Source organism: Anas acuta, chromosome 2, assembly GCF_963932015.1.
Source record: "Anas acuta chromosome 2, bAnaAcu1.1, whole genome shotgun sequence".
Classification (NCBI taxonomy): domain Eukaryota; kingdom Metazoa; phylum Chordata; class Aves; order Anseriformes; family Anatidae; genus Anas; species Anas acuta.
Window position 1 is genome coordinate 113,161,035 of NC_088980.1, and position 27,594 is coordinate 113,188,628.

The 27,594-nt window shown below is 37.5% G+C and overlaps 1 protein-coding gene across 5 annotated transcripts in view; it reads left to right on the plus strand.

Moving 5' to 3' along the window:
* The window catches only part of NOL4 (nucleolar protein 4), a 193,780-nt gene that overhangs the window by 21,075 nt on the left and 145,111 nt on the right, over window positions 1–27,594 (plus strand). For 4 of the 5 annotated variants that reach the window (XM_068671769.1, XM_068671768.1, XM_068671767.1 and 1 more), the window contains 3 exons: window positions 12,651–12,800; window positions 23,721–23,832; window positions 24,344–24,456. In XM_068671769.1, the coding sequence (XP_068527870.1) occupies window positions 12,651–12,800; window positions 23,721–23,832; window positions 24,344–24,456 (375 nt within the window). Of the gene's footprint in view, window positions 1–12,650; window positions 12,801–20,712; window positions 20,908–23,720; window positions 23,833–24,343; window positions 24,457–27,594 lie in introns of those variants that run through there. The other variant, XM_068671772.1, reaches the window with a different exon arrangement.

The following is a 27,594-nucleotide window of genomic DNA, read 5'->3' on the forward strand; positions in this document are numbered from 1 at the left end:
CTGAATTTACCTCTGCTGGTCTGTAAGACAGCCTCTCAGATGAAGTGATGAATGTTACCTCAGAAAAGACATTTAAAACATGACTGAAGAAAGTAGATCATAAACAGTAGGAGACAATCCCTATACCGTAGGGGAATGGGCCAAGTGACCAGATGATTTTTCTTTCATCTGTAATATCCCTGAGTTTGTATAGTACTATTCAATTCAAGAAATCCCATAGCACATTGCAAGCTAAACCACGAATTACAGCCGGCTCTAGGGTGGATGGCTGTATCAATCAGTCAGGCTGTACACAACATGTGTACATAATGAGAGGAAGAGAAACATTATTATCATTATTATTATTGAACACATCCGAGCGCTGTATCCCATTATCTTAATACTGCCAGTATACACAGAGGAGCGAGAAAATGGGCAAGTTACTTAATATTGGTGAATTAAGGTTTTGCTTCAGTTTGAACAGACTAGTTTAAACTAAGATATTAGGAGACAGAGCACTGAATTCTAGTGAACCCGATGAATAATATAATCATTATACTGTATTTAATACATAATTGAATTCTAATGCTATGTTTCAACTTTTTCTTCCTGTTCTGGTAAACAGCTGAGAAATTTATAACTTTATTCTTTTTGTATAAAGAAAGCAAATGCAGTTAAGGATACATGCTCGAAGAAAAAAAAAAGTTAATATAGTGCTGGGTTTGTGTTTTGTTGCACAGAGTTGTACTAATAATTATGAAGATCCTTATAGTTTGCATATTAACTGTTACAGATTTGAAAGAATAATCCTGAACTTTAATTATACAGAGCAAACTGTTTCATCTGCATCTTTCCTTTTCTTTCATCAACTCTGCTTTACGTATACTAACATCAGCATGCAAAGCAATACTTACAGTAGTAAATTCGTGGGCATGCGTAGATTAGGGCAGAGACTTGCAAGCGTTTGATTAATAGGGAGTCTTTAACTTGCAAATACTCCAATTTCCTATCTTCTCTCATGCATCAAATATTGGGGAAATCTGGTTACCTGCTTATTCAATTGAATATTTTGAAGTACTGTTGAGGAAGTAATGTTTTTCTTCATTATCTACATATTTCTTTAATTCTCTTTAAAAAAGAAAAGGGATGGTGCTCAGTATTATTAGTGATCAGAGTTGGGGTGTACCTCTTGTCTTCACCAAAAAAAAAAAAAAAGAGATAGGAAAAAACCTATTATTTACCCAGTAAAACAGCATTTAAAAATTCAAGGTTTCAATTTGCAATTACTGATGTTTTGAACTGTTTGCTGTTTAGAGTTGTTCCAGATTCAATGCAGGGAAATGTTCTGAGGAAAATTCACGTAACTGAAAATCCAACCCCTTTCTACTTGGAATTTGCAGTTCAGAGATCTATGTTCATTTCAGAATCAAAGGAAATAAAAAAAAAAAATACTTCCAGTCAACTCTCCTGTTTTTACAGGTGATGATACCTGTGCATATTAGGTAAGGTTGCCAAATATATACAAGAAAATTCATATAGAGGCATGTCATTCCATGCCTAGGCTTTTGAAGAAGGGGACTGCATTGGAGTAAAGGCCCGAAGGAAGGACAGAGCAAGCATGAACCCACTGAATTTCATTGCCAGTGGCAGAACAGACACGGCTTTTGATTCTCTGCCCTCCGATGAGTGGTGCCTGAGCATGCCTGAGAGAACATGCACACAGTCCCTGTGGAAATTGCTGACCATAAATCTGTTTTAAGCCCTGAAAAATAGTGTTTGGAGCGCATGAGGTGCAGCAGCTAGACTAAGAGAAGAACAAGGGTGAGAAACAGCAAAAAATAGTGGGGAAAATGCATTTTATCTTAAAGCTTCTCTAAGAAGAACTGATATCACTCCCACTAACATTAAGTAGTGTAATCTCACTGCTTTCAGAAGGACATTAAGTAAGGCGAGGAAGGCTTATATTCTTATAGTGATTATTGATGAAATTGTTCAAAGAGTTTATGTGGAGAAAAACTGAGTCTTCTGGGTCTTGAAAGAAGTTAGGGAGACCGTTTTATGTGGTTGTATTCTCCTAGTGCATAACCCCACCGGCCAAAGAAAGTTTGGTGGGCTTTCGTGAAGTTTCATCATTGGCAAGTGTTATTCTAATACCCAAACAGCTTCAAGATAACATTTGATACAGAAGAATGTTCTTTAAACAGGATTACCAAAAGGGGTTATAAAGGCTCCATTTTTCAGTCACTGCCACCATTTTTTTCTTAGTTTCTTTTTAGATATATATTTCATATGTGTAGCTGTAGCAAAAATTAATCGACACGGTGATATTGCAGGCCAGTGCTGAGCATTTATCCTGAGCAAAGTCTGGCTAACATTGACTTCAGTGTACAGTAGCAGCATGTTTCTGCTGAATGGTGATATGAACCCTCCATCTGCAGATGTCAGCCTCCTAACGATCGTGCTGGTCAGGGCTGAACATATGGCTGCGCAGTGTTTTTCAAAACTTGCTTCTGCTGGCAAGGATTGGCCTCTTCATGCTGTAGATTTTGTTTACAGTTAGGGAACGGAGGAGGAAAAAAAGGAGAAAAATTGGTGTAAATGATCTGTCTGCAGCAGTGTGTCCTCACAGAAACGTAGGGTTTTGCATCTGGCACCTGCTCTTGCCTAGGTTACCCGGGAGAGAAAAGTGCTGTTGTAGGAGTAAAGAAAAAAAAAGAATTGAATTAGGCAAATGTAATTTAATTGAAGATCAAGCCTACAAATAAGTTGTTATAGAGCCCCATGCAAATCTGCTGAGGTCATTTCATTTTGTAAAATCTGATGTGCACACACAAATGCACACACATTAACAACTATTATAAAAACAGCAATATTCTCTATTTACCAACTAATTTAGTCTGATGTGCACTTTGAGTGTACAAGCCCTCCCTCAGGTCTGACACAGGAGTAGAGTTTTATAAATGCATTTTTGGAGCGGTAACTTTTGCAACCCTCATAATGAATTTTCCTGAAAATCATTGTTGGATATTTGTTCACGACATTTGCTGGCTACACTGAAAACTTATTGCCAATATCTGACATGACATTTGCTACTTCTGTTTCAGGCCTGGTGGGAGCCTAATTCTCCCTACAGTTCCTTGCTTGTGCTCCTAGCTCATCAGGGCAGTAACACTGCTACCGCTAAAACTAACTGTGTGCAGACAGAAATAGAGTGTCATGCACAGCCCCGTGAATTCAGTTTTGCACTAACCTGAGTGAGCGAAGGCCTGTATCCCTGATCAGGTAACATTACCTGCGTAATTACAGCAAGCCCTTCATAATCCCTGGCCATTAGTCCTTGCAGAAATCTACAGGCACCTCCAGCAGAAACTGTTAGCAGGAAATTCCTATCTCAGAAATATCTCTTTGCTCCCCACAAGCAAGCAGCTTTCTCCCAGTGTGGGCAGTGTATTGGCAATGCAAACAGAGCAACAGCCCCTGTGTGGAGTATGATGTATGCTGGAGGCTCCTGTCCCCTTAGGCACTGGGGCTGGGGACAGCTCTCCTTATTCTGTGCTTTGCCTTGCGAATGAACTTGCTGAATCGGCGCCTGGGTTGTACCAGAATCAAGGTTTTGTGTGGGTGATGTAAAGCTGCTAATGTTTTCTCATCCGTCCCTACCATAAACTGCCTGTGCAGCACCAGTGCAGCTGAAAATCTGATCCCCAGTGCCTTTACTGATGTTGCTAATGAGGTTACCAATTAATGGCACCTAATGGTCTGTTGTAGCGGTGGTTTTGGTGATGGAGACAGCTGTCCTCTGGGAGCTGCGCTGAGACCATGAACTCATTTTGTATAAGCAAGTGAACAGCTGTTGCAGAAACATAGATGGGAGAGATTAGGTCACCCACTTCATCTCCCAGCCACCCCAGGGTTATTCCTTACAGTACGGAGCAGGTGGAAACAAGTTTAAGGGACAAAAGCCCTTGCTGGATTTGAACCCAGAGATCCAGACAAAATAACACTATATCCTATTAGCAGTCTTCTGATCCATCTCATTCCCCTGACTTTTTGAAGTATTTTAGAAATTAGCCAGGCTTTTAAAGCAATTTATTATTATTATTATTTTAAGTTTTGTCACTAAACAATGTTGATCTGTGGTGTGGTATCCTCCTGGAACCTGATTACAGTATGTAACTCTTGGCACATACAGATCACATTATTTATTTAAAAAGCTCCCCCTGGGAACACCCTTATATCAGACAATTATGAGTATTTGGAATATAATTCAAAAATACACATTTAATTTCACAGGCAATGTAGGAGTTGTCATCATTTAAACTTCACTTCAGTGTTAGGTTACTTTTGGCATACAGTAGTTGCATTTCATCAGTCTGAAAAAAGGTGGCATTATAGATCTACATTGCACTCCCCTACTGCTTGAATACCTGTAGCACAATTTAAAATATAATTATGCAATTTTTGAAACATCAAAGGAAAGTTAAAAGTTAATATTTAGTTAGTAGCTTTACCATTTCTTTTTGCTGAGCTGATGACAATGCCAGAGATTGTAATTTAGAATAATAATAAAAAAACATATCATACAGGACCAATCTAGGACCAAACCCCATTAATTTTAATATCCTCTACAGTCAAAAAATATTAGAAGAGAATTAGTTGTTTTATCCTGGTAAACTTATTTGGGACAAACAATCATTACTATTCTCACAGAAGTGCTATATAGATACAAAGAACTGCTCCAAGACAAAAATAAAGCTAAGTTTTGCATATACTGTCATTTCTAGTAACTTTTAGAAACAAAGTCTCATAGAAATTAGTATGCAATGTGCTGAACTGTCAGACTGGGGAGCTGAAGTCCCCTATCTTCAAAATATCCACGAGTAGCAGCCGACCCTTCCAGCTTCCCTGTAAGACTGAGATGGCAGTTACCCTGCTAAACTTCTAGCTATCTACTCTGTAAAAGTCTTCAGGTAGCTGTTAACAGTTTGGCTGATATAATTGTTACATAAAACGTATGAAGAGCACATACACATGAAAAAGTGTTTAAAGAGACTGTCATTTCAGTATTTGTACTATTCATGGTCACTTCTGCTTTGATGGCTTGCTGTCCTTCTCTTTTGGGGCTTTAGCCTGATGATATATTTACATTTTTTTTTAGTACAATTGAATAGATACAGAAAAATTACTACTCAGAATAACACATCTGAACTTTTTAACTTTTTTTTTTTTCTTTGCTAAGAGAAATCATATTTTATAGCTATCCTAATAATTACCTCTATGCTCAGTTTTAGTTTCAGTCAAAGAATAACAGATTAGTGTAATAGGACAAATTTTCACACACTTTCATCATGTTTCTTGGTAGAACTGAAGCCTGGGCTGTTTTTTAAGCTTAAAAAGAGCCATTTCTTAGAATTCACACAATTATAGAAAATTCTGTTCCTCATTAGTCCTCTAATGAATCACCAAGAGGGAATAAGTGTATTAAAACTTTGATCATGAATGTGAGCTCAAGCAAAAAGTTCAGATGATATTTGGCTATGTTACACTCCGCCTCTGTTTGGTTATCCTTCCTGTCCTAGCTAAGTGTAGTACCTCTCAGCTGCTTACAGAACAAAGGGTTTGTAAAGGGCAAGTGAAATCTATTGACTATTTTCAGAAATGTAATGAAGATAAAAAGAAAAGAAAAAAAAAAAAAGATTTCAAAGACAAAACTTAATTAGCTCTAATAGAAAACTAACTCACTAGAAAACAGACAGCATCCTTCAGAGAACAGGAAATAATACAATCTGGTAAATATTACATGTATATAAAAAAGAAATAGTTGTCATTGTCATTTTAAATATAGACTTCTGCACAAACTACTTGGAAGCAGTGTAAGACCAGGAATTCTCCTCTACAAGGATAATATAATAATCTATAATTCTCTTGTTTAAAATGAAGAATTCATTCATGAATTATAGCTAAATTCAAATCTATCACAAGAAAAATTGCAATTTGCTGAGTTAATTTGTTTTCCCGGTGTTAGAAATAACCAAAAGTGCAAAGTGCAGTCTTCCTGGAGGTGTTATATGTTATCTTCCTTTCTTTCTGTATAGTTCTAGCTTTGGTTTAATTGGAAATTTTCCATACTTTTCACTAAAAATGATGCATATGGGTTTATTGTTCCTATATTAGATATACCAACTCCAGATAGTTCTGTAGACAGAATACAGCACTAACTTGCTTTCTCTGTCAGGAAACAAAGAAAAGCAAAAGAGGCAAGCTGTAATAAGACTAGTGATGAAGGCTTCATCTTTCATTTCAGCAGGCTAAGCAGGCAGGAATTTGCTGGATAGGAGGCAGGTAGAGGGAGTAACATGTCAAATATGGCCTCCATGTTAGAATATGTGTTTGTTCAGCTTCTTCCTTCCTTCTGCTCTCCCCGAACACACTGGGGCAGTGTGTGCCCCTCAGCTAGATACGTAAGTGACTTCCTCATCTATTTGGGTAATGTTCATCACATTATCCAAAGTGCATATGTGAAAAATGGTGGTTGTACTAAAGAAGCTATGGCTGCATCTGCACTAGGATTTTGGTTTGGAAAAGGAACATGCACTTGAAACAGATCTCCTGATCTTACTCACTGCCTGTGCTTTGTTTTACCTCCAGTGCTTTTTCGGTGCATGAACTGGATACTTTCAGTAAAAGAAAACTGGCATTTTTAACACATGTGCACCTGGGTTGCAACCAGGTTGCAATCCAAAGGGACAAGCCAGGGACCAGACTAATGCTAGGCTGAAATACATGCAGGATGGAATCAGCTCATTGGTATCAATTGCTTTGCTTTACAGATCTGCTCCTCTGGTGCTGCTCTGCTTGCTTATACAGATATCACTCATGGTCTTTGGTTGTCCTGGATCAAGAGACTTAACAAATAGTCAAAAGCGGCCTGTCTTGTGACTCATTTTTATTCAGAATGGTTGTGTGAATGTTTAAAAGCATAAGAAGAAAGAAAAAAGCCAAGTGTTTGTGTGCTGAGGCAAAACAACATCCAGACCTTAGTTAAGAAATAGCTCTTAACTATGAAGTCTACAGTCTAACTTCTGTCTGCTTGTCCATCCATAATTCTCCCAAGACAGAGGAAAAAGAAAAGTTTCTGTCCGTCTCCAATATGGAAAGAGCTTTAAATCTTTCTCTCAGAGACATTGGCCAGGTTTTTATCCTGTTCATGCCAAAGGGACAAAGGGGATTCTGAAGATACCTCTGGAGGTACCTTGTCTGTCATGAAATCATTCCCTTTCCCATGTTATTACATTTCAAGGAAATAAAGGTGACAGACCTTCCTTTTGCTGTTTGGCAAGCTGGTTTTCACAATCCATTATCTGTAACTGCTAGAGCTTAATTTAATACAGCGAATGATTCATACCAAAAAGATGACCTCACCTGAAACTTCTCACTAGGACAGTCCTTTTAAGTGAGATCTTTTACATTCATTTGGCACTCAGCATTTCCTGTGTATGGTTTGTTGACAGAGATTTTACTTTGGTGTTTTCCCATAATCTGAACCAGTCCAAGAGACAAAGGAATACAGGACTTATACTCAGAAATTATTTGGTCTCTCTTAGTATTTATTGGGTCTTTTAAGCTTCCCCATCAGGACAACAGAGGACTTTTTTTTTTTTTTTTTTTCCACCTAAAACTTCCATAAAACTTCTGTTCAGAAGAAATTCATGAGCTTTATGTCCATTGTTTAGTTTTAGTCTCTCATCTCAAATGACGTATTAATTTGCCATTTTACTTCACTTAATTCTTTTAGTTTTCAAGATTTATTTCCACAATAAAATTTGACTTGATAATGTAACATCCAAGCTTTTAGGGTTGTTCTTTATAGGGTTTATTCCTGTAAAAGTTCCAGATAGAGGACTAGTCAGGTGGTAATGGTGTACATCTGCCTTAATGTAACTTTGATTTTTCTTGTCTCCATCTGCTGGTAGAAGATGATACTAGCTGTTCAAATGGATCATATAACGAGTAGCAGAAACAATACATTTCAAATAATAAATGCCCCTTTTACTCTTATAGACACCTCCCATTAGGAACTGGATAGAAATGATCAATTTATTTATTTTTACACCACTTAATAACAGCTAGAAAATGCTATTTTTTTGATCTATTGTAGATTTACGCTGCATTGACAGGAGAGTTAGATATTCAAATGGATATACTAATAACCTGAGAATTCAAATCAGTGTGCTTATGAAAATAGATTTGTTCGTTTCTATGGGAGCAAGAGACTTTCTTAAATGGTCATCACTCTTCTTAAATATTAATATTTTTACAGTTACTGAGCAAGCAGATAAAGGCAGTAACAAATAACGGGATTTTCAGTGTGATCATTTAACTTATTTCTGCAGACAGATATGTAAGGATTATGTTATACATAAACTACTGGTTCCTGTTAACGCTTATGATACAAATTTTTTCTGTATTCAGTTCAAAAGGAATGAAATACCTGCACACAATCACGTCGTTACGTATGAGCTAACAAGGAGTCTATGTTATATGCAGAAATTGTTGTAAGGATATATAGGGCACTCAGGGTACAGTGTTTCAGTCAGCAAAAAGACTGCTGTCTATTCAATGAAAATGCATATGAAAGACAGAAAAACGTGATACTAGGCAGCAGAGGTGTGATGGCATGAATGTGCTTCACCTCTTCTGTAATCTAAACTGGTATGTGTCAGAAAAATGTTACACAAATATTGCAGCATTCAAAGGAGTCTTACATTTGTGTGTGATTTACGTAATGTAATTAAATATTTAGGTTGATTGTTATTTCCATCTACCCCTAATGATTTGTAGATGTTTCTGACTTTGATGTTTTTACAAGAGGTTTTTATAGATCTGCACATTTTATAAAACCACCAACCAAGCCTTTACTTTTATTTTCCATTTCCTTTTATCATGTGTTTATAGGAAGATTTTTCAAACATTGTAAAGATGCCAATAGTTATATTCATTCATGAAACAAGAGGATGTTTATGAGACATATTTCCCCCATGAAATTTCAACATGAGATGGTGCCAGGTATTCTCAAGCAAGAAACTACAAGCACTTTTGTTTTGGTGGGTTTAATTTTAAAGGCTTGTGTTAAATCCTCTGCAAAGTAACTGCTAAAATGACGGCCTTTTATTTAATAGGTGTTTTTGCAGTTTGCACTAAGATTTTTATATGTTTGCATTATTGGCAAGCTTTTTTCTCTTCTCTACTCTTGCTAGCCCTGCAGGTTCCACGTCAGTAAAGGAGATGCAAACATCATTGTTCAAAGGGATCCTTAGCAGTTTGCGAGAGGTGAACAACTGTCAGTAAAAGTCAATTCTGTCCAGAAATGTATTCTTTATGTCGATAACTAGAAACAAATAGACAACCTCGATCTCAGTGCAAATGCAATTTGTAGGGCTGAAAAGGAAAAGAAACATCTATTTATTTGTTTCCTAAGCACATAGGAAGATGGCTGAATAAAGATAAAAACAAGAAAAACCTGCAATGCAAAGAGTAAAATAAAGTAACTTTTTCACTGGTAGAGACTGAGTGTATTCCAGGTCCTATAAGGATGAATTGCATTTTGGCAGCACCTGCTACATTGATAACCACAGAGGAAACTTTGGAAACTGATTTAGAATAGGGGCATAACTCTGTGATGGCTAAAACAAATGAGATGAGAGTCAGCCTAAAAGATTTAAGAGTCTAAGTCCAAGATTTGAAGAGAAACATTCAGTGAGGATTCTATCCTTAAGTCATTTTTGAAAGTGGGACTTGGGCTCTTGGCATGATGAAAAAAAAAAAAAGCCTTAAAATACCCCAGTGATTTATAAATATCCTTCTTATTCTCTTAGAGCTGTTAGTACTCAAGTTGCTTTGAACGTGGTCTTTGAGGTTCTCTGTCATGGAGTTATCAAGAAGGGACTCAATTAATATCTGGTCTATCCAAGAGAGGATTTACTCAAACCATCACTGACAGATACTTGTCTAACCTGGTCTCAAAATTCTCCTGTGACAGAGATCCCATAACCTCCCCAGGCAAATTGTTACTGTACTTGACTATCCACGTCTATAGTAAGTTTTTCATAATGTATAATGTAAATCTCCCTTGCCGTGGTCTAAGCCTATTACTTGTCCTGTCCCTTGTGGACATTTCATAGCCTTTCAGACATCTGAATAACATTATCATGTATTCCCTCATTCATCTCTTTTTAGACTTAGTTGAGGCTAAAAAAATGTCCCCTTAGGCACTGTGAAAATTTTACCCAAAGCCAGCTTATAAAGTAGAGCGGCTTTGTTAATGCCTTTATAAAATAGCAATTTCAGGATAAAAGTGTAGTGTAATGGCACGTGGTATGAAAGTAATACAACTGCATCCACTTCATAGACATTATAGTTTAAATGGAGATTTGGGGTTGTATCATTTACCCAGCTTTTTCCTTGCTGGGATGTCAGTACTGGGATATCAAAAGTCTTAGTAAATAGCTATCTCATTCTCATTCAAGCTACTCATCTGGTGTATTGGTTCTGCATTTTAAGTTGTCTCTGCAGAGTATTGCATTGTGCCAGATGTACTTCACAGCTTACTTGCAGCAGTTCAGCACCTTTTAAACACTGCAGACTTTCTGAAACAGGATCTACCTTATGCAGCACCATGCAGAATGAAGCCTGACCTACTCATTGCCCAGGCCCAACCAGACATATTTATGATGAAGTTAGGAGTATAGTTGCTAAGTAATAGTTCTGTCTTACCCTGAAGGAGTTTCCACTTAGTGTACATCATTTTTTCCTACCCTCTTTGACTGACAAGATTTTGAAAGTTTCTATTCATTTTCTGGCATTTCAATTAGAAGGCATGACATAGGGTTGTGCACATTTTATTTTATTTTGTATTTTTTTTTTGAAAGGAGTAGTGACGCTTGTTGTTTTATTCAGCTGAAACGAGAAACATAACTTGAAGAGCACATCCACATCATGTCTTCCTGCCTCTTTGTGTCCAGTGAGGGGACAGATGGGACTACCAAAAAAGAGCACTGCACAGTATGGCCACCAATAGCAGCAAAAAGAATTTTCTTTTTGAGGTTCTTCTTTGAATATGTTCTTAATGTTTATGTGTCAGTTCTGCTGATGTGGCATCTCAGGTTTTAAATTAATATCGTTGTAATGCCTTTCTCTTTAATTAAAAAAGAGAGCTCCCCCGTAGGAAATTTCCTAAAACAAAACTCATTAGTAATAAACAGATTAAATCTTTATCAGTTAATCAACACTATAAACTTCTGAGTGTTCTGAGAGTGGTGTGAGATAACACTGTCGTCATAATAAGAGTGTTTGAAATCATTAGGGATCCCACCGAGCTGTTTGGGTGGTGAGAAAATAATGATTGAGGATGGGTCCCCCTGCAGAGCTCACGTGTGAATTCCCCTAAAGATTAAAACTGAAAAAATCTGGATTTCGTATTGCCCCATCTCTAAAGTTTTTTTTTTTTTTTTTTTTTTTTTTTTTTTTTTTTAATACACAACAGTGGTGGGCAGTATCAAACAAATTCTTACTGATGCTGATACCAGAACCTGCCATGGTGCCACAGAATTTTCATGCAGGTGGTTAGTGAAATTTTAGGAACTGCTCATGGGATGGGAGTCTCTCCACAAGGGCTAGGTGACACTGTTGCTTCCTGAGGTCTAAATACAAAGACTGAACTGGACTGCAAGTGAATTGGCCATTCTCATTTTATTCCTCACAAACTTATTTTGTACTGCAAAACACAGCCTGCTTCATAGCTGCTTGCCCTGGAAAAAAAGATTCCCAGTTCTTTCCCCTTCATTAGAACTGAATCCACAGACAGCTGTAAAACAAAAAGTCCTCATATAGATAGATGGTCCAAATTGAACTATGCTGATTAATTTCAGAGCCACGGGGGACTCTTTCTATTTAGAAGTCTTTAGCTGCTATGGCACTGTCAGTTTTGGAAATCAGTTGGTAGATGTCCTCACTTTTCTGTCACTCATTCCAATCTGACATCTGTGTTCAAAAGCACACATCTCAGAAATACCTCTTTCTTTTCCTTTTATTGTGGTATGTCTTCATGCAGTACATTTTCAAGCAGGTTTTCTGGGGCTAAATTGTTTATAACAACTTCCTTTGTATTCATAATTACAGTCAGCTCTGTCACCTGTGAATTAAAACCTTTTATTAAATACCTTTATGAAATGCTAGGTACAGATTTACTGGGAGGGGAATGAGAGGATGAAAGAGCTGTTGCATTCTTATTAACAGCCACATAATGCATTTGTGTGCTACGACTGGGACTGCTTCTGCCTTTGAATGTCATTTGTGCATTTGGAGAAACAAACACGGATACTTTTTGTTTCATTTTTGAAATAATGAAAGATCACTTTCTGTCAAGAAACCAAATGCCCTGGCTTGGCAAAATGGACCATTTGCAAGGGATAGTGTCATATGATCCTTCTGATCATACAACTTTTTTACCTTACTATTTCTGTCATTTACAGACATGTCTGGGTGACCTTCAGATCTCAGAGGAAGGTCTTTAACTCCTTGCTGAAAAAAGAGAATGTGTCCCATGATTATCACCACTTACCTATTCCTCCTCTCCTCCTTACTTTTTCCTTTCTCTTTTTTTTTCTTTTCAGGATGGAGTAGGTGTAGATGAGAAGCTGTCTTTACGGCGGGTAGCCGTGGTAGAAGATTTCTTTGACATTATCTATTCCATGCATGTTGAAACTGGGCCTAATGGAGAACAAATCAGAAAACATGCTGGACAAAAGAGAACGTATAAAGCAGTAAGTAAAAAAAAGACAACAACCAACCAACTAAAAGTAAACAATAGTCTCTAAAAGTGTGAGTTATTTGGGCTTAGTCACATTGCTTGCAATTTGTGTTTTCTGGTTTTTGTTTTGTTTCTTTCTTCCAGCTGGATTAGTACTGCAGCCTTCACCTTCAAATTTATGTCTGAGATCTGTCAATACTGCATGACAACATACAGTTTAGAAATCAGGAGGGCCACACATCCTGTGCTATCAGGGCCAGATGCATTGGCTTCAGTAGAGATGTTCTTACTGGTACAAGAAGAGATTTTATGCTTTCTATGATGGTTTGACAATTTCTCTAATAGCTCGATATTAATTCATTGCTATTAATAGGATGTATTCTGAAAGAAGACTTATAAAGTATTGTCACAACTTTGCTAAATGAGGTGCTGTACTTCAGCATATGAATGAGGTTTCCTTATAGTTTCTTGCTGCTGACTAAGTATTGTTTTTGGCTTAATGGTATGAAAACTTGTAACTTGCTGAAATTGAAAAGGCCAAACAGCTACTAGGTACAATGAGAGGAGTGTTGAGAGGGCAGCTGCCAAATCTGTATACACTGGCTGAGTAGAAAAAAAAAAGAAAGTATTATTTCTAAGATTTTTAATTGTGTTTTATTGCTTGAACTAAACAGTTTGGCCACTGCCATAAAATAATGGTAAGTAGCTTTTGTGTTTAGTGGCACAAATATAAACACTTTCTTTGCTTATGGAAAACTGACAAAACATGTACTATTCTTTCCCATGGTGCTTGAGATATGCGTGCTTCCTTAGACTCCAATGGCCGATCCTTCATGCACAGGGATGTGATAGTGCCAGGCAAACTGAATGGCTGAACCTGGTCCACCTGCCCAGCTGTTTACAGCTGCTGGACCTTTCCCCATGGCTCCAGAGGGATGGAGCTGGCAGGGGACTGTGCATGAGGTCCTAAGGTGATCTATCACCCTGAATACAGTGTTCTTAACCTTACAATCAACTTGCAGTCATGCCAACTATTTTTAGAGAAATGCAAACAAAATGTATTGGCACTCCATGTTTTTCTATCCATATCTCAAAATTTAGCTAGAAGAAATGTCTTTCTTTCCATTACTGTTTCTCTCCCTGATGCACCCCCCCCCCCCCCAGGTATATAACAATCTTTACTATGTATCTCTGAATCCCTTTACAAATATTTTATTTATAGGCTATTTCAGACAGTTTGTTGTGTGATAAGCTCTTGGCAATGCTCCTTATAATTTGTTCCCGGCAGTATTGACCTGAAAGTAGATGTATGAAGGAAGACACCAGTCATCTGGGTGTGCTTTGTAAGGCTTGGAGTGATATTTCAGGATGAACACAAACTGTCTAAATTAATTTTCATCTAACACCTCAGCCATTTTTATACTTGGCACCGCGTTTTAGAAAGCATTAGAAAAGTAATATTTTCATTGACTTTCTATTTTGTTTTACTTCAGTAAGCTGTTCAGAGATATAGATCTCAAACTTTATAGAATAATATATAAGCGTAAGGAATGTTGCCAAGTATAAATAGAGTGCTTCAAGTCATAATCCTACAAATGCATAGGACATGTATAATATTTACTATTATAGATATTTATAAATAATATTTACTAATGTATAATATATACTAAGTATAATATTTGCTGCTATAAGAATCTCATGATTCCAGGACAGATAAGAATTTTTTTTTTTATTGTGAACAGCATGAAAGACAAGTAGTGTCTTTTTTGTGAGAACAATTTGTGCAGATTCAATAGCCTACACCACACTCTTCATGTGATGTTAACTTTTATTGTAATTGAGACATGGGTTTACTACATTGCTATGAGCAGATAATCAAGGTGCCCAAATAGAAATGTCTATATCATTATCAAAGTCTGTAATATTTTTGTATTCATTTTATTGCTTATTTGTTTGCTATGGGCATTGAGTCATATTTCCCAAAGACAGGATTTACATATATAATTTTAAAACATTTCCATATATTAAAAAGAAAAAAAAAAAAAGAGAAGAAAAAATGACTCTGGAATGCCATGCAGTATCTCCTTCTGTGATGATGCTGCAGGAAAGAGGTAGTGTCTTGGGCAACTGTCTTACAAGAATTGTACCCTAAGAGCTTTATAAATCAAGCTAAAGTACTTTGGCGGGGTTTAATTTTATTAAGTGAATTGGAAACAAGATTAATTTAGTCTTGTTTCTTTATTCACAAGTCAAAAATGAATCATCCTTAACATCTGTAAATGTATATAACATGCATAAGCCTTCACCAAACAGTTTGAGTTAACAGTTTTTACAGGAAGGGTTGTTTGCAACTGTATACTATAACTGCTATTTGTTATTCATAATTCCTGGCATGGAATTCCTGGCATTCCTCATATTCGTAATTCCTGTATCACATTGCCTCTGCTCTCTGACTGGATAACTGGAATGTTTTATCAGAAAACAATTGGGAGAAACCCACCCCACTTTTTATACAAAATTGCTAAACTTTCAAAATTCATAAATACTGTCATGGATTTTCAGTACCTGGATATTTCTAAAAAAATAGATGGCACAGCCCTAAGAGTTGCAACATAGTAATTTCCAGTAATTAATTTGCTTATATATGTATGGATCTCTATTTTCAATTGTGAACCTGCTCCATTCAAAATTTTGAACAGTACTCAAGCATGATTAAAAAGGTAATGAAATTGTCAAAGGTAACTTAATTAACCACTGCATTTATATGGAGTAACAAATTTGGAATTGGTAGTGTCTTCTCATTTTTGATAAAGTGTCACCCCAGGTGTTGGAGTGCTCAAATTTGTCAGTTCTGAAAACATGTTCAGAACAGCTGCAGGCTCAATTACAAATCTCTATTCTATAGTGACTTTTTTATATTAACTGTGTGGAAATGAATGGTGGTTTTGCAACTTATTTCTGTGGACTTCCTACAGTGGTGCTGCACAGGAAGGTAAATAGTTTGTGGTACTTGGTACCTCTAAAGGAGCAGTATATTGAAAGGGAGCTTACAAAATTTTCATGGTACAGAGATGTACTAAACTCAAACATTAGGATTTATTGGCACAAATTCTAAAAAATATTAAGAAGGCATTTGTTATTCAAACTTAATCTTAAGTTAATTCAATTTAAGATTAGAATAAGGTCCATTTTTTTCTTCTCTGTACACTAATACAAGAGAAGGGAATTGTACATATTCTGTGTGGAAGACGTGGTAGAGTAACCTTGAAAATATATGAAAAAGGGTGAACTTCCCATTTAGCTAGCAGGTTTCATGCTCATTTCAAGTGCTTGACTTGTATACAATACAAAACTGATGGGCTATGTTCCTTGCCAGAATAACTATACTTGTAGGTAGACTTACACCAGCAAAAATAAAGACCTGACTTTGATACGTAAAATGAAATCAAGAGTTGTTATGCTTTTAAATTACATCCAGAGTGTTGCAATATTGACATTCATCAAACTGAAGGAGTACTTAATATGCATTTATAATTTTGGTTAGTTCCGTGGTTCCCAGGGAGGGTCTTGTCTGGGAGATAATTCCCTCACAAAGGCAGGATATGAGACACAAGGCCAGGCCAAGTCTGCGGCTCAGCAGGAGGACAAGTGACTAGGAAGGTGGAAGGAGAGTGGCCCTTGGTGCCAAGGATAACAGCAGTGCTCAAACAAGTGCCTTGCCTGTCCTGTTTTCCCCAGATCTTCTGGGCTACCATGCTCCACAGATGGTGGATTGAAACACATGGCCTAGAAGATCTGGTTGAGCAGTCAGGAAAAAGTGCAGAGGATCCTCAGATGGGTGGCTCTGCTCACACTCATGTATAGCTCAGTGTCCTAGAGGAACTACTTTGCTTTGGGATAGAACATTTTTTTTCTCTCTGTCCAAAAGGACTGTTTGGATGTGTGTAGGCATCAGACCCTGGGTGGAAGGCTGCAGTGTTGGAGCGGAGACAGGAATATACAGAAAAGAAATGTTCAGGTGAAGAATTTGTAGGGCTTTGTGGGAAAGATGTGCAACAAGTGCATAGCTAGCTTCTCTGTGTCTTTCTTAAGCTACATATCTTGATTTACACTATTCAGATGTATCTAAATTTTAAATTCAAGTTTTGAGGAATTTGAAGTGGCAGCAAATGGGAAAGTTGTGGCTGCAGTAATAGCAGAGTGTAAAAGTCTCAAGCTGTTAGGACAACTCTGTCACTCACTACAAACCAGGAAAAAACAGTAGCCTTATTAATTTTTTCAAGAAACGCTGTTGTCTCTATTCTGAAGAAGGGAAATATCTCTGCCTCCTCCCAGGTCCAGCTCTGAGGACAGCTAGGCCAGACTTAGTAGTCAAGCACTGTTTTTAAGAGTAGATTTTACTTTTCTACAGTATTCTTCAAAACAAAACAAAAAATAGATTTTTATGTTATTTAAACAATAAACTATGAACAATAAATCCCTCACCTTAACGTATTACATCTCGACAAAGCTTCCTATCACTAAGTGAAACATCTACCTGAGAACAGATAATGCAAGTCTTGCAGCCACCTTAAACACCTGAAATTCTATGCACTTGAATACTTTTAACTGTGAATCTGATATCTGCCTGTTGAGCCAGCATAGCCACAGTGCAAAGCCTTGAAACATTGCAGCAGTGAACTTGAGTTGTGAATGAGGGTTGCGATGTCTGAGCAGGGGAAATAGGTCAGTTAATAAAATTCCCAGCCCATGAATGAAAAAAGAGCACTAAGATGAAGAGCTGGAAGGGAAGTAGGCATGCAAAACATGTGGGAGATATTTATGTGTCAAGGGAAAGTAGCTAGAGGCAAGACTCTGATCAGAAAGGTAGTACATAAATATATATCATCTGAGGAATAACAGGACTCTCTTAGGTGTGGGGCAATATCTGGGATCCTGTTCTCCATCCTGCTCTTACAGTAATAAATATTTTTCTGTCAACCTAAGAAAAACCTTCAAATCGTGAAACATGACATGACTTTTTTCCACCCTCAAAACAAGAATGTGCTTGTGAGTCCCCTCTAAGTACCACACTGAACATGTTTTCCTTGGGGAAAAAAAAACAAAAATCACAGGTTGCATTCCCTTCAAGTCCTTCCTTCCCTTCATCAAACAGGGTTAAAGCAGGTTCGTGCCCTAGCTGGTCTCCATCCAAGGCAAACGTTATACGTGGGAAAGCAGAAGAGTGTGAGGTTTGTGCAGGGCCTTAGCACACTAAAATACTTGGATCCACACTACTCCTTTGTGCAAGGCGAAACATCCAAGCCCTGTTCACTTTTTTTCTTCTGACTTGTTCCTGCTTTCTTGCAAGGGGCAAGCTTTGAGTGTCCTGGCAAGGAACCAGCTAACATGTGCCTCTCTCTCAGAAAGCCTGTCTTTTTACATGGAGGGAGTGGAGCTGTAAAGTAGAAGTTGAGTATGAGAGGGAACAGCATTTTCCACAATATAGCAGGGTAGTGAGCTCTTGATAAAACCCCCAGTAGTAGTATATCTGCTTTCTTACATCAGTCTTCTATTCTGACCTCTTGCTTAGGAAAGGAGAGGACTTTCCTTGGCTGGTTTGCCCTCCTGTCATCAAGAAACCAGTTTCTGCCACCTGGTTTGATGGCTCTGGGCCCAGGACAGATTTCCATCCTCTCTCTCTCTCTGTCTCTCTCTCCTATTTGAATTCTTCTTTGAGTCATCTCCCTTCACCTCATTACCCTTAATTAAAAAAATATACACGCACACCAAAAATTCTCTCTGTTCTGACACATCGTATCATCCAGACTACACATACATTCTCCATGTTAATGCTTTAGGGGTTAATAGGTTCACTTGCAAAATTTCACTCTCTTTCCTCACACTTGTCTTTCCGACTATGCCATATGTGTCCTAAAATCTGCCTTTCAGTTTAGTGCTCATTAATTTTCCAAATAAAAATGGAGCTCTGAAAACTACATCATCACAACGTCCTGCAATTAAATCGTCTGGACTTTGGGGAGAAAAAAGTTAATTTTGCCCATTTTCTCTGCCCGCAGTAACGCAATGGGAAGGCAACGTAGTTCTCATAGACAGTTAAGGCATACTTCACTTAGCTCCAGTGTAAAACAGATTACATGGTCAGCTACTGGATTACTTCCCTCATAGTAGTTGTGTTCTGCATAGAATCCAATAGATAGCACATAGACCAATTCCAGATTTAGAAGGACTTTTTTGCTGGGCGAAGTTTTGGAAGGGTTAATATATGTCAAAATCTGTTGTACTGTAGACTTCTTATGAACAGCGGAATAAAGTCATAAAAGTTTTAACTCTTATTCTACTGATGTCAACTATGTTTTTATTGTCCTTTGTGTTCAGAGTTAAAACAAAATATATCTAGGCCTGCCTGGACTATATTGTTAGGGAATGTTTTGCTTCCTAACCTGTAACTTTTGGGGGTAAACTAAACGCTTATTATTTTGGCACTCTTTGCTTAATGCTCCAGATGTCTAGTTTCTTCTTCATATTTTTTCCCCTTTACAATATTAAAAGCATTCAGCTGTAACAGCTATACCTAGCACACAAGACCTAAACATCGACCTGCTCGAATCTGTGTATTTTCTGGTTTGTCCATGAACTGGGATACATCCAGATACAATGCATTTCTACAAAGGAACAGAAGATGTACTAATGTGCAATAAAACCTCCAGTAAGAATAAGGAATTATATAAGGCTACTTCTAAAGCATCACATTTGAAGAAAACATGTGTATAATTTGTTTTTTAAGCAATCCAAGTCATATTTCCCTCTTTGGATGCACCTTGGGATACTTTATTAATACGGTAAATTGGATGCAATCTGGGATGTTATATCAGCATGATAAATCAGTGCTGCATGTTCTCTGGTTGGTAGAGACATATGCATGACCAGTTTCCCGTAAATGATAGCAAATATATGCCTGTCTGCATCATGAGTGTGTGGATATAAACAATGTAATATCCCCCAATTCAATTCAATTAACTTTTCTGCTTTTTTTTTTTTTTTCTTAAAATGTAAAAGCACTTTTTTGTTGTTGTTGCTTGTTTGTTTGTTTTGTTTTTAATAATTGCATTATAATAGTATTATTTTATTGCAGGGCATCACTGAATGATATGGCCTGGCTATATTTTTGTTAGCTAATGGCCTTGAGAAGAGAACTAGGAGCAGTGCTACAGAAGACAGTGAGAATAGGACTGAGTCATTATTGCTTTCATTCAGACAGAATAGAGGATAGAAACATTTTTTTTTCTGATGAAGTCAGACCACTAAGGTATTTCAGTGTAGTTACTTACAAAGTGTCATGGGCCTCCCCATTTTGCTCTGAAAAACACACAAGCCAGCTCCATGAACTACATCAGTCCAACCTTGAGCTCAAGCTGATAAACTCCACTTAGATGTAAAATACAATATTTTACGTTCAACCTTGTGTTGATTTTATTAGAGATCTTCTAGGCCACTTTTGGTGCTAAGCCAGCTGGTTCAGAGCATAGCCAGAGCTAGCAAGCTGCTATCTCCATCTTATGGAGTAGACGTGCCCTTCTTCAATGAGAAAAGCAAACAGGAGTCTGCACTGCTGGGGGGTGTGAGTTTTTTTTTAAAAAAAAAAACTTTCTGCCACTGAAAATTGAAAAGAGATTTTTTAGATATATTCAAGAAGCAAGATTAAGGAAAATTGTAGGTCATGTCCTCTACATATCTCTTTTAACTTGATACGTATTGTATTATGGCAATTTACACAAGCTGAAGTCTTGGCCTGAAAGTGATTAAAGTGATTGATTCAAACTACAAAGTAAACAGGGGAGGAAGTTGGTGAAAACTGATGTTATTTAAGGAAGGGCATCCTTAAAACTGTGTTGCAGTGGGAGGTTGGAGACACAAGCATCTGCTGTGTGGAAAATTTAGTTATAAAACCTGGTTCCTTTATAGTCAGTAGAGCATACCTATCAAATCTGGGACTTAGCTCACTTGCTTTCCATGGAGGATTTTCGTCTTTTCTGAGCAGAAATGGAATTTCGACAGAGATGTTTGATTAGAATAAATGGAGCATTCCCATCAAATGCAGGCAACTAATGAATCCATGGGTAAGCTCCATTAATTTCAATACAGTGTTAAATATGTTAAATGTTATGAGAGAGAGCTTGCTGCATATGTGCACTTAGCAATTTTCTTAATGCTAAGTTCCATCTGATTTTAAGTAAGTTCTTTCATTTTATATTCCATAAAGTCTGAGTATAACCAATATTTTCAAATCTAGAAAGGTAAATAGGCATTTGTTCAGTGGTACAAAAAACAAAAAAACAAAAACAAAACACAGGTAAAATGATCTGAAATATGTTTGGTAGGATCTCTCATTCAGAAGGGATTTCATTTAGTGCCTACATTTTCAGATAAATTGTTTTTGGCCCAAGGAAAATCGATACCAGTTCTTCTCACAGAACAAATTTTACTTTTAAAATAATCCCCTTCTTTTCTCCCCAAATGCACTGATCTCTGTGGTGACCAGTGACAGGACCCGAGGGAACAGCATGGAGCTGGGACAGGGGAGGGTCAGGCTGGGGGTTAGGGGAAGGTTCTGCACCCAGTTGGGCACTGGGACAGGCTCCCCAGGGCAGTGATCACAGCTCCGAGCTGCCAGAGTTCAAGAAGCGTTTGGACAATGTTTTCAGACATAGGTCTGATTTTGGGGTGGTCCTGTGTGGAGTTGGGAGTTCAGCTCAATGGCTCTTGTGTGTCCCTTTCCAAATTAGGATATTCTATGGTTCTATAATTCTATGAAGATTTCTGTTATATATTAAACAAACAAACAAACAAACAAAACAAACAAAAGCAATAAACAGCCTGAACAACAATACTATGAACAGGATGGAATAATTCTTATTTTACAATGCGTAATTTCCCATGTTTTTCCAGACCAAACTCATGTCACATCAGCAAAGCACTAATTTAAATTCCACCTATATTTCAAAATACAGTGTCACTGATGAATTTGGTCCATGGGGTTTCAGAAAATGAGACTTTCAACACAGACTAAGTAGGTGACAAACAGGTCAAGAGGAGTGTAAGAGGGACAAAGTAGATCATTCACCCTGCTCTTAACATCCTTGTGAAGAGCACAAGCTTTTTGCACAATATTTAATCCCATTTACATCCAGTTAAAGGAAAGTATCTTGTCCTTTCTGTATGCACACTTTCATACAGTCCACCTCCATCTTTCTGCACTTCCTACGTAGACTTGGATCAACATAGCCTCTTGATAGGAAACTGAATCCTGCTGCAGGTTTTGCAGTTAAGGAATACAAGTAGATATCAGTTGATCCTTCTTTTAACCTCTCTTGCTGGGACTTTGTCTTTTTGGGGGAAACATCTCTATTGCAAAACAGTCACCTTGGTCGGGAAAAGAAGGACTAGAGATTCTTCACACTTGCATTGTTCTGTATATATATACATCCTGTAAAATGCGAGTCTATAATAGAATCACAAAAAAGCCATGGCTTTGCCCGGCAATGTCTTGAAAACATCTGAGGTTGGAGATTCTTCTGTCCATCCGATAAACCTGTACCCTAGCCTGTTAATGGAAAAAATTTTTCCTCATGTCCTGTCTGAATGTCCCAAGCCACAATTGGTGGCTGTTGTCAATGAAGTTGGTGGCTAAAACTCTGAAGGGTTTCTCTCCACAGTTCTTGTAACTCCAATTCAGGTAGTTGTGGGCTGCAATTAGATCTTTCTCTGCCTCATAACTTACTCTTTGTCACACAAAACAAATCTCAAATCAAGTCCAAGTCAGTTGCTTTGGGCTTCAGCTTCTGTGGTGGTCTGCTACAAGGCCTTCTCCTGCTTCTGAGCCACCTTCTTGAACTGTGGAGGGGCAAACCAGACATGACATTCCAGCTGCTGCTTTACCAGCACTGAGTAAAGAAGTATAATAACTTTTTTTGATCTGCTGGCCATATGCTTTATGTAGCCAGTACAAAATTTGTTTTATCTGTGATCAGAGTTTGCTGTTGGCTCATTTTCAACTTGGCACCAACCATCACCAAGTCCTTTTCAGCAAGGCAAAAATGTCTATAAAGATATATGCATTCCTAGAGAGAAAGTGGGAAAAATGCAATCTTTCAAAACAGCAATAAGTCCTTCCAAGTCCTTCCTCCTCTCCTTTCTCTCTCTCTCTCTCTCTCTTTTTTTTTTTTTTTAATAAAAATAAAAATTCCTCCTACCCTCTGACACACTTGAGTATGTGGTTGGAAAGAATGATTGTATTGAAAGTAGGAGACAACCAAAATATATTGTTTCAAGGTATCTCCAGGTGATGCAGAATCTCTAAATTTGAGTGACTCCCAAATTCTATAACTGTTAATAAAAATAATTTATTTGCCCTGCAATATAAGTCACAAGCTTTCCAATACTATCTTCACAAATCATCACTGCTAATGCACTGAATCCTGTATCTGTCTACATATTGTTACAATCAAAACAAATAGAGCATATAAGCCAAGCTTACCTATCTACCTATTTATTTATTTATTTATTTTGTATTGGTTATAAGAAAAATGATGCTTTTCAGTTTTCTTTTTTAAAGATAGCCCCTCAGCAGGAAGCCAGTTATGTATGAATCTATTTGCTGAAAGAAATTGAAAAAAACTATAAACAGAAAAGGAAGCCCGTATTGATAGGAGTGAAATTTTGTTCAGTATCTACTATTATTAGCCACTAGATGAGAAGTAGGCAAATTGGATAGATGTTTATTGAAATTCTGTATAGTACGCAGAACACTCTTTCATTGTACTTCCTGGCATTATATGAAAATATGCCTTATTTGGAAATATAATGATCAGTTCTGTTAAATCATGTTCAATCATCTTATATAATAACACCTATATTTTGTTATTCTTTTCAGATTTCAGAGACCTATGCCTTCCTACCGAGAGAAGCGGTGACACGATTTCTAATGAGCTGCTCAGAGTGCCAGAAAAGAATGCATTTAAACCCAGATGGAGCAGATCATAAAGGTAGTTTTAGTGTCAAATAGCGGAATGTAAAGTAATTTTATTTCTAATACCCATTTATATTTGCCTAGCTTAAGTGAGGGTTCATAAAAATTTGGTAGACTGGAACAGTTCAATAAGTCAGATCATCTCGTTTACTTAAGCTGGAAGGTAGTCAATCATCTGCTTTTGCTTAAGGACGGAGTGTAATACCATATGCACCCTCAATAGAAAGATGATTCTATCTGGAGGAAATCATTTATTTTGCTAGGGAAATGTTTATATGGAGGCTTAAACATAAGGAACAGATAGACTGCATGTGCTGTAGTCATTTGGGATAGAAGTACTCATCACTTTCCAGGTTTCAAACTTGATTTCCATTTTTCTTCAGGAGATTTCCATCTGCACAGCCCACAAGCAATTGAAAATGCCAAAGTTAGAACTAAATGACATAACTGTCTGACTTTGACTGCCGAGTAGGCTGAAGTAGCCTCCACAACCAACATATAATGCATAATAAATATTTTTATTACAGATAATGGAAAACCTCCAACTTTGGTGACCAGTATGATTGATTACAATATGCCAATTACCATGGCCTATATGAAACACATGAAGCTGCAGCTACTAAATTCACAGCAAGATGAGGTACAAAATGAAACCTTTTAAGTTTTTTGTTGTTGTTGTTGTCCTATATTCTTTGTTGTTTGTCTTTGTGGTAGCCAAGGAACTGAACTGAAGATTGATGTGGATCCTGTCTTTATAATTCATTGCTAGAATAGTAACTCTGAAATCAAACCAAGGCTGTGTGCAAGTAATCAGTTTGAGAGAAAGTGTCATGACTTAGTGCCCTTCCATGGCTGGGGGTAATATGTTCTACTGCTTCAAAGAACCCAAAGGTGCCCTCTTACTGTCTGAACCACTGCAAACGATAAGGGGGGCAGCATGTTTGCCTCAGACTTAGCGCTATGCTCAGCAGTGACTTTCATTGTCCGCTTCTCGAGAGCAATACCATAGACAGCTGAAATGCATGCCATGATGTTCTCAAGGTTAGTAGCCAGGGTGCAACACATTATGGTGAGATAGATGGAAACCTTAGCAACATCAGCTGATATCTTTAAGGCAAAAAGCTTGATAAATAAGAGTAGGGGGTTCTTTTGAAACCTCAACTAAAAAGACAGTGAAAAAAAAAAAAAAAAGAGCTGTAGCCTGAGAATCAAGATCCTTAGAGAGAACTGGAGTTGAATTGCATTTAATTCATTTCAAAAATTATTTCTGTGATTTATTCAAATTTTTCTCAGATATTAAGAGATACTTTGTCAATTGGAAGGCACCTACCAAACCTTTTGCAGTACACTAATTTTCCTAGAAATATGTTCATTTACCATTTGAACTGCCAAATATTTAGAAGCCCAGCCATTTGCCAGCCAAATAGCAGTCCTGCTGCTTGACTACAAGATTAAAAAAAAAATCTTTATTTTTTAAATTTAAATTATTATTTTTTTAAATTTAAATTATTTATTTTATTTTTTTAAAATTTTAATTATTATTTTTTATAAAGAGAACCTCCCAAAACTACCTTAGCAGCTGCATTATCCCAAAGACCCTGAGTGACCCTTGACTTTTGTGGAGTCAGCCAGATTTAGTTTCATAATAAGTAGCTATCAGCTACTGCTGGAGATGTATGAATTATTCAGCACCCCACAGAATGAGGATTTTGTCACTCTTGTAGAAATATCAGGATCTTTGTTTCACTTTTGCCTATTTCTTCGGTTTATTTTTGAAAAAAATTATGTATTTATTTTTATTGGGAAGGGTGTGTGGAGAGTTCCTTGACTCTGGGTTCTTCACACTCACAAATGCAGCCTAGTGTGTGCTGGCCCTTTTTAGGAATCTGGCAGCAGGATTTCAAGCAGCAGGAGGTAAGAGGCTTTATCCCTGCAGTAGCCTTAGGAGTTAAAGGACTCTTTGGTTTCCCCACTTCCCCTCTTTCAGAATTACTCAGCCCACAGTAGGGTCAGGCACTCATGATGGATCAGGGCCATCTGCCACAGTTTCTCTATAGCCTGAATGTTTTGGTGTTGTCCTTCTGGTCTGATGACTGATATTTTCCTTAAACCATTTTTTCATCTGGATGAACCAGTGGCAATGATACATGGGCAGCAGGAAGCAGCATTGCTTGGTATCTCTGTGCCCAGCTCAGTTTTGTAGCTCTGATGTTACTGAGTATGAAATGTTGGCAATGTTGGATTTATAAAAAGAAAAGTAGTTTTTGATATATTTTAGTCATAACGTGTTTGCCAGGGCAGAGTGGACACAAGGAGAGTTCTCAAGATAATCTTTACATCTTTTCTCAAAGAACTGTGGCTAAGAAATTCTTTTTAAATACAGGCTGTACATTTCTTACACAGAAAAAAAAATGGCAGTGAAATGTTACAGTACAAAGCAGGAAGATTCGTGGTGCATACATTCAGATTATGTCATGCACTTAAAAACATGCTTGGGTTTATAAGAAGGTTCTGTTTCCAAGGTTTCATCAATCATATCTGTGTTCTTATGGAGGGGGTGGAATTGAGACAGGAGTGAACTGAGATGCCACAACCAGCTAGTACAGTGATTGAAAACCTCCAAGTTCTCTCATCCTCAGTTCATCATTTTTCATCTGAGGCCATTGATGAACGGGAAACAAGCTTGATCTAACTGGAGAACTCATTCACATGTGGGAATTTACATTTGTGCTGCAACTGGTACAAAGGGCAGCAGCTACCAACTCATGCTCCCCATGTGGGTACATCAAATTCAGAAAGTGTTTTACACAATGTGTACAGTGAGTTGGAGATGCTCTACAGAGGCAAACACAGGCTGCCCATGTATGGTGTTGCTTTTTTATACCTATGCAAGTAGCAGATAACCATACTTGTGTTATTGGGAGCCCATATAGATTGCCCAGCCTCAGAAATAGAAAATGTAAGCTGCTGCTTGCTGATCCCTGCAGGGATCAATGAGAAATACCACTGTGCCTTAACACTAGCATAATGTTCCAGAAGATCTTAGGGAATTCGGGTCTTGATCTTGCTTTATGAGAAAGCAGCATGCATTTTCCCTAAATCCCAGAACCAGCTTGTTGTGTACCTCAGCCCCATCTGTCTGGGGTACAAGGCTGGTGGACACCAGCTCCCCATGCCCAGCTCACACAAGGTCATAGCTCTTTTATTTGCTGTTACTGTATCTGGGGTGCTTAACACCCTGCCTGGGCGAGGTAGAGGAGTACCGACTATAGAAGCCCTCACTCTTCCATTTCATGTTTTTTTTTAAATAAAACTTTGAGAACAAGCTGTGTTTGTGCCATTACATGACATTGTCTTGCTGTGATGGTGCAGAACAATATCACCTTGCGTGTTGTTCCTCTCTAACCCCTGGATGGCATTTGGTACTGCCATACTGGTTCAACAAGAAACACCCACGTAAGCTGAAAAAACACCAAGATCCAAGTGAGGAATTGATCGAAGGGCCAAGTGCTTAGAAAGAAGAAAGCAATGGTAGCATCTGTAGAAACTAGTTCACAGTAAATACATGGTAAATCAAATTGTAAACTTTGCTGTTTTTCTGGGTTACTTCTGATAAGCAACCCAAACAACAGACTGTTATTTGTTAAAACAAATTTTTAATTTTGTTCATTTTTTGTTTGTTTTGATTTTAAAACAAAAAGGCTTATGTTAATTGGAAAAGTATTTTAAACTAATCTTTAAGGGATACAAAGTTACCTGCTTTATTTTTCTGTACGCA